General features: G+C 39.1%; 1 protein-coding gene across 1 annotated transcript in view; it reads left to right on the forward strand.

The window, feature by feature from the left end:
• The window catches only part of TRAPPC12 (trafficking protein particle complex 12), a 43,751-nt gene extending 36,058 nt beyond the window's left edge, over window positions 1–7,693 (forward strand). Inside the window, exons 8-11 of the mRNA XM_003204477.4 lie at window positions 2,960–3,058; window positions 4,498–4,598; window positions 5,290–5,377; window positions 7,183–7,693. Of these exons, the coding sequence (XP_003204525.2) occupies window positions 2,960–3,058; window positions 4,498–4,598; window positions 5,290–5,377; window positions 7,183–7,425 (531 nt within the window). The 3' untranslated portion in view covers window positions 7,426–7,693. The remainder of the gene's footprint in view (window positions 1–2,959; window positions 3,059–4,497; window positions 4,599–5,289; window positions 5,378–7,182) is intronic.
• The last annotated feature ends 762 nt before the right edge of the window (window positions 7,694–8,455 follow it).

An 8,455-nucleotide genomic window follows, 5' to 3' on the forward strand; every position in this document is an offset into this window, starting at 1 on the left:
ACAGTAGTGGGAATATGGGGAAGTACAAGCATGTCAAACTTACTGTTGGTGGTAAGTTTTGCGTGCATGTACTGAAGCAGCTACAAAATGAGATTGTAGTTGGGAGTGAGTCTGGATCCTGTGACTGTGCATTGTTGCTGTTTCGTGCTGTGCTCAGGAGTGGCTTTAAATACTCATGGCTTAATCTCTTGTCATCTTCTGGAAGAAATAGGTCCTGTTCTTTGACAGGTGCTGCAGGGCAGGGGGGTAAATAAGCACAGGTGCTATGTGCTGTGCCATCATATAGAAACAGGATGTGATTTGTTTCCTGATCCATAAATACAGGGCGTAGACTCTTAATGCCTCACCTCTACTCTCAGTTTTTAGGAGGTGTGACTCTTATCTAGTTAAAATACATACAGAATGCAAATAAGACAATGTTTGATAGGGAATGAAAAAGGGGAAGGCGGTTTGTTTGCCTGACGAGGCCAAAGCCATGCAGCCCCTGAGTTAGGGGCCTCTAGGATGTTGTTTGTCTGCTTGTTCCTGCCTGGGCTGGTGCCCACCTGCACTGTGGGCCCTGGCTTTGAGCTGAACAGACAGGGCCCCCTCAGGCAGCTGCTGCAACCGAGGCTTCCTTCAGGCTGGTCAGACAGAGTTGACTGCAGCACCTCTCTGTTAGCTTAACTGTGCAGTCACCAGGGAGTTGTTTCTACATCAGTTTGGGGGATGTAACGACAACACCCCTACGCCTCACAGCTGTGCTTCACATCACTGTTGTGGGGAGTGATGTAAAGCATGCACAGGAGTAAGCACTGGGCAAGGGATGGGTTTAGACTGCGGGATGGAACACATTGAGCCAAAGTCTAGAATTTGCTATAATAAAATTATTTATTCATTAAGCGTCTTTTTTTCTCAAAGAGGTAAAATTCAGAGTCACAGATAATCTTTCAGTTTGTATAAATCTCACTCTTGTGGGGGATTAATAGCTAAGGCAAGTATAGCTGGGGTTGCTCTAAGGAATCAGTTTCAAGAATGTTATGCAGAACCAGCACAGCTCTACAATCAAGAAAGTCCTGTAGTGAGAGCTGATGTGGAGAAAAAATGAGCTTTTCTTAAGTTATAAACTTATGAGAAATATGATAGTATAAATTCCATCATGCTTGAGTGCTTGAGTTGTGAACACTAAATGAGTCAGAATTTAAACAGATATATTTTTACATACATGGCCTGTTTTCTTTGCTTTGAACTTTTACCATTGCCAATGAGGAGGTTGTGAATGCCCCCTCCCGAGAAGCATCCAAGGCCAGGCTGGATAGGGCTGTGAGCAGCCTGGTCTGGTGGGAGGTATCCCTGCCTATAGCAGAGAAGGGTTGGAAATAGGTAATCTTAAAGGTCCCTTCCAACCCAAACCATTCTGTGATTCAATGAATAAGCATGGTTTTGCACACTAGAATTGGAATAAACTTTAATTGTTAATTGTTGTATGTTCAAGTTTAATAGTTTAATACATGCAGCGTACAAGTTGTCTGCAAAATGAAGGTAGTGCCTTTAGTGTTGTTGAAGTCCGTCTCTGCTGCCATGGGCTGAGCAATTTGTCTCATATGCAGATGAGACTCTAAAGACTCCTCTTGTTTTTTGTGTGTGTGAAAGAAGTCAGTATGTTCCAAATGGTGACGCAGTGTATGGGTCAAATGGGGCTCGGTCATTTAAAGTATGATCTGAGGAAAAGAAATACATTGTACCTGGGGCATATGGCCTCCTCAGACTGAGGAGGAGTGAAAAATAAGTACCTCAAGCAGTAGCTGTGATCACATTAGGGAGAAGTTTAATGAGCACCATAATTTGACCAAAAAACCGTATGGTACAGAGTATGCCAAGATGTCTGTGCAGTTTTGAAAGGTTATTCTTTCATATCTTTGCTTCTGAATGCCAACCAGAAAATTCTTGTATGAAGTTGAAGGGCAGAATTGTTAGTAAGCACCTGGTTAGTACAGCACTGTCTTCTGTCTTTGTTCTTGCCTGGTTTTTATAAGCAAATACAGGCTTTGTGCCTCTGGTCTGAATTGATGAAAGAAACTAGAGCTGAGGCTGGTGCAACCCTTACCCTGGGAGTGTGGCTGCTGCATGTCTTCCCTTAGAGCACATGCCGAATTTCTCGTGTATATCTGCCAGAGGCTCTAATTTACTGCCCAGGTAGATAGTTCATGGAATTTTACCGTGAATAAGCTGGAGCTCAGTAACTGATCACATGTGCATTTCTTTCATGTGAGCAATGGAAACACAACTGTATCTAACCCCCACCACTGGTGACGATGCAGAGGGTGCAGGAGCAGTGACCTGCAGCAGGTCTCAGAGCCACTGCGTGCCAACCTGCCCACATTCTCCATGTGTGTCTGTGTGAGATAAAAACCAACCCACCTCTCATTCTATCTTAACCCAAAACAATTTCTGTTCGGCTTAAGTGCTCGTTTTGTTTTTACATGGTAGGGGAGAAGGAAACAAGGGCTTGGGTGGAAGGATGGGAAATGTCTTCTTTGCCTGAGGTCACCTGAAAACATGGAGGAAATTGCAGCTTCTGTCACACTATGTTGTGTTTTTCACAAGGCAAAAGTGTGTGCACAGTTCCCAAAGCTCCTCAGTAGAGTTTATTAAACTATGTTAATTATACTTATATCTGAACCCTGAGATGCTTACATATACTCCACAAGTATACTTTCCACACAAAGCTTTTGACTTTCATCCTAAATAATCTAAGCTAGAGAGTAAATGTTCATCCTGGCTACAAAATATGATCCAGTTCCAGTTAAAAAAAAAAGAGAGAGAATCCAGTCAGCCTGCAGTGATAGGCAGGAATTTTGTCCCATTCACAAGTTGCTATTATTTTGCTCTTGTTTATCAGTATCTTTGAAAAGAAGGCTACATAAAGGTTAAAGAATGCTGAGCTTAAATATTTGGTTGTGTGCTTTTCACCCCTTAGGACTACGTGCTTGCTGTCGATGCTTATCACACTGTCATCAAATATTACCCACAACAAGAGCCTCAGATGTTGAGTGGAATTGGAAGGATTTTCCTTCAGGTATGCACTTTGTTGTAAATCTGCTAGGTAATATTGCTGTTGACAGTTATGTAGTGAATAACTGTTGCATTTTAAACTATAGCTAAAACTATCATATTGTAGAGACAGTGGACAAAAACAGAAAAGATCACTATGTGGCATTAGGTAATGCTAGGAAATACAAAGAACCTGTAGTTTTAAAATTACACGTGCGTACATTGGTGAACAAAAAAGATGGTGTACAAAATTATGCTAATGATTTAATCAAAAAGCAACATTCCACACTTGAAACTGATGTTAAGAGGCCTTGATTTGATATACTGCTAGCCATGAGCAGATGCCTTCATATAAGTGGTAAAGGGAGTTAAGAGAAGTGGTGAATTCAGGAGAAGACAGAGGCTACCACACAGAAATTGTAAGAAGCGCCATAATTCTGTCAAGAGTTACCTGACCTGTTAAGCAGAAATTGACATGTAATGAAGAAACAGTGAGTGCATTTTAGTCTCTAGTATTTATTGTATGTTTTTAATAGACTGCTTGCTGGCTCACCTATCCAAAATTGCCATTTAAGTAACGGCATTAAAGAATTTCAAAAGTGGAAAGCTGTCTGACCTTACCCTCTACAATGTTGCCACAAATACAGAGTTAAAAGCAGCAAATAAATCCTAGGAGTACTTTAGAAAAATAATCCTGGTTTCCAGACAAACTGTAGACTTAAGCACACAGTGGTTGCAGGCTCCTGTTAAAAGAGTTGTGCTGTTCTCCCTGACCACTGTGAACAGAACAAAAGGTGGCATAAGAGTGCAGCAGGGCAGAGTGTGATTTCTAATGCTAAGAGTATTTAAGAGTTCTGGAATGCCAACTTGCAGATCCTTCTTTCCTTCGGCCTGCATTAACGATTAGCCAGTGTTTTTCAGTCTGCAGACGGACTGCCTCCCCTCAGTGACCCATTGCACTGGCTCTGTTTTCTGACATGTTTTGGTCTGATGCACTAAAGTGGTCACGACCCAAAAGTGGCGTGTTGACTGAGCACAGGCCCTGTACCAGGTACCAAGCTACTGCATTCCAATTTTCATGCTTATTGACCACTTCTGGTTGTGAGCAGTGAGCTGTCATTTCCTGTGGCCTAACATCAAGTCTTACTGAAAATAATTCTGACCTCTGCTCAATTTCAGCTAATTTTACAAAAATGAGGTAGGGCACCACTGCTCTTATAGTACAGGAATGCTCCTCAAACACTGCTGAAAATCATTGCCTTGGTAAAACTATATTTGATTTGGATGTTCTTTCTCATAATCTTTGTGTGGTTCTTCAAACATGTTGTTTGATAACAAACGTTAACCAGTCAGCGTGGTATCAAACAATTAGATAATGTCTTTTGACAGGATTTCATGTTCTTATCCTTTGTAAGGGAAGTCATCAGTATGGATCTCTTCTAATCTCTTCTCTTCGTTCCTTAGATTGGAGACATAAAAACTGCAGAAAAGTATTTTCAGGATGTTGAGAAAGTGACTCACAAATTGGACGGACTACAAAGCCAAATTATGGTTTTAATGAACAGGTAGATAACTTAATGGCTAACTGAAGCTTGAAAATACAGTTTTGCGAAGTATACATTATGAGTATTAAGCTACCTTTGAGACAATTCTGTTCTCTTTCTCTCTTTTATGTAACTACATCTGTCTAAAATCAGAATTAATGGAATATAGACCGACAAGGTCTGTATTGCATGGTACAGTAACAACACTTAAGAAAGGAGAAGCGATTTGGAGCCCTTATTCTAAAATCAAATCTGCTAGTAAAGCTACTGCTTGTTAGTTTCAAGGAGTGATGGAAGACAAGGCAGTAATTGAGCTGCACAATGGGCAGCTCCATTTGGAACGTTTAGCATGTTGGCCTAATATATTTAGAAAATACAATTCAAAAGTGCTCTGAAAATGATATCGCGTAGCTAATTTCATAAAGAGAAATAATTCCAGGAAGAGAGTATCTTCTTTTGAATTAATGAAAACACAGTGAAGACTCTTGCTTTGGTAGGCAGAATATATAATAAGCAAATGATCCGAGTTGTCATTCCATTTGTCTGTAAATCAGTGTCTCCTTGCCGGTTTAAGATTACACCGTGAAGAACAAATGTCAGAAACTCTCACATCTATAATAGGAAAAATAAAAAATGATGTCCATTCTTTTTAAAATATATTATCACCTTGGGTTTTTCAGGAGAACTCATTCATGTGTCACTTACTTTCTAGAGCATTTCTCCACCTCGGTCAGAATAATTTTGCAGAAGCTCATCGATTTTTCACAGAAATTTTAAGGATCGACTCATCAAATGCTGTGGTAAATCTCCAAATTACTACATTTATTATGAATACCTTTATTATTGGTGTAATACTTCACACATGTGTTTAATAAGTACCCACAGTACTTATTAAGAGTGCTCAGAGCTTGATAGAGAAATTAAGTGTAGCCTTTGTGCCAGAGTTTTTAGTATACAAAAGGATAAGGTGCAGACAAGGATGGGAAATAAAGAACTGGTTTATACTTAGTCATGCATATAGGCATTCCAAAACTTTATTTTTTATGGGATCTTTGCAAAAATGCTTTTTTTTTTTCCTTTTTTGCACTCACTGTTTTTAGCATAGACATGCACGTTAGAAAAAGAAATGGCAGCTGCCAGTGTATGTAAGATTAACTTGATTTCACATAGCATTGAAGGGATACTATCATTTTAAACCTGACATTTTTAACATTTTGCACATCACATCCTCGGGTTCCATCACTAAAGGAGATTAAAGAAGAGAGGTTATTTACATTTTTTATTTATATGTGGCAGCTTCTTGTGAGTGGTTCCTAAGAACTCACACAGCTTACCCCTATAGCTTCATCCAAGGCCACCTAAGGACCGAGAGGACTGAGTTTAAGCATCTCATGAATTGCTTCATTTTGCAGGTGTAAAACAGTGCGTGTGATAAACTCTGAGATATCTACTAGTAAGAGTTCCTGAGGAGAATGAAAAAGAATATTTGAAAGGGTGTATTATTCTGTTATCTACAGCTATGAAGTATGAAAGTTTCTGCTGCTAAACAAATTATATGACTGTATGGTGGAATCTTTTGGTAACTCATAAAACCTGATGTTAGGAAAAGAAAATATGGAACCTGATATTATCATTTAAGATATATTAGACTGCCCTGTTTGCTGAACTTACCAGAAGTCGGTTGTAGGTATCTTTGTGGTAGGATCATTTCTTCCTGTTGCTTGTGTGGAATTTCCATACATAAGCCAGAGAGAAAACGTGTTGAAAGATACAGTGAAAATGTTAAAAAAGCTATGAAAATGGCAATATGCAGAGGCCTGTGCAGTTTCTGAAATCTGATACAACTGATTTAACAAATTAACTATCTAATGTCCTGTATTACAAAGGTTGCTCCGAAAGAAATATCTCCTGTTTAGTATGTAGGCACACAATGTCACAGTCTGATGTGGAAGTGTGAATGAAGCAAAGGTGTGGCTTTGAATTCCTCCATGTAGAAAAAATTTCACCCATCGACATTCATCAGCACTTGCTGAACATTTATGGAGACAAAACAGTGGATGTGAGCACAGTGAGGCAGAGGGTGCTGCATTTCAGTAGTGGGTCACCTCTGCTGGTGCAGATGTTTATGAGTGCAGCGTGCAGGTTCTTGTTCATCTCTGGTGAAAAGGTACAGTTAATGGTGGTGACTGTTGAAAAAGAGTTTCATAGCCAAGAATATACTCTGTAGAAGAGTGTTATTGTGCTTTTTTTTTTAACCTGTTGTAGTTTCCACGGAAAAAAAAAGGAGGCATTACTTTCAGAGCAACCTACGTAGTTATATTTTAGACTGTTATATTTTAGAGTGTGAGCTCGCAGAAGTCAGCATGTCCTACTGGCACAGGATAAACCTTGTGAAAAGATGAAAAGGATACGATTACATGAGTGACAATCTATTCACGTTACTTGAGTATGCACAGAAAATAGTTCTTAGCAGATGGTAAATTTGTTGTTACTCCAGACTTCTTTTTCCCTTCTCATTCATCATTTAGGAATTCATACATAGATGTGTATATATATATATATATGTATATATACAGATACTTATTTTCAATTTGTTTTTCTTAAGGCTAATAACAACGCTGCTGTTTGTCTTCTTTATCTGGGAAAACTGAAAGATTCCCTTCGCCAGTTGGAAGGAATGGTTCAGCAGGACCCTAAACACTACCTACACGAGAGTGTTCTCTTCAACTTAACAACCATGTACGAGTTGGAGTCATCTCGCAGTATGCAGAAGAAGCAGGCTCTATTAGAGGCTGTGGCTGTTAAAGAGGGTGACAGCTTTAATACTCAGTGTCTCAAGTTAGGTTAGATCATTTCCAACTAAGTATTTCCCTGCGGGGCTGATTTTAAAAGTTGTATATACTCTTGCTACTGTGTAAATGTGAAATAAAATCTATTCAGTTATAAATAAGCAATAGCATTATTGTCTCTTAATAATTATGTCATTGTGAAGATTCTGTGCTGACCTACAGCCAGCTACATCTCTGCTTAGTTATTCTTTGTTACAGTGCATATATACATACGCTCAATTACTCAGACTCTTATTTTTATATGAAAAAGAAATGCATTTGACCTTATTTGTTTTGATGACTGTTTTTCAGTAATTAATGAGTAAATGATCTAAGCTAATTTCATCAGCTAAAAGTTACTGACAATGTATATTATGGAAAAGGCAATTTTGAGAGCACATTTATTCAGTTGCTTTAATAGCATGTGTCATTTCCCTCAATCCAAATATTGACTACTGTACCTCTGTGTGCCTATTGCTCTCCAGTGAGGTTGTTAGATAACCATTGTACACAGTCACAAAGTGGTTGTTGTTTGAAGGGACCTCTGGAGATGCCTGTCTGACAACAGATTGTTCATTGTAAGTAATTTTAGCGTTCTGTCATCTCCTGCATAGGTCATTTTTTCGTCTGGGGGGATTTCTTAGAGATAGGAAGTATGTAACAGCCTTCGCTGTATCCAGAGACTCAAAGCACTGAACAAGTCCAGTTAAACAGTTTTATAATGGCATTTAATTTAATAACATAGAGATCCCTATGCATTCTGCTTAAGGTCAGGTGTCTTACTACTTTGTTATGTGATCTTCTCCCCTCTGCAACTCCTATGACACTTTGGTAAACTTGATTAGCCTTTTCCAGTTGTGAGTGAAAGTAGACTCAGTCACTATCACCCAGCAGGCAGAAGTCACTTTGCTTCTTTACAGTCAAGGGATAAAAACGCTTCCTTTGAAACTGCATTCAGTAGTGCCTTAAGCTCACTGTGTGTGCAAATAACAGTCTGTGTTCAGATCGCAGAGAATAAAAATTTATGATCCCAGTCAAAGTCAAATTAAA

This window comes from Meleagris gallopavo, chromosome 2 (assembly GCF_000146605.3).
Source record: "Meleagris gallopavo isolate NT-WF06-2002-E0010 breed Aviagen turkey brand Nicholas breeding stock chromosome 2, Turkey_5.1, whole genome shotgun sequence".
NCBI classification, from domain to species: domain Eukaryota; kingdom Metazoa; phylum Chordata; class Aves; order Galliformes; family Phasianidae; genus Meleagris; species Meleagris gallopavo.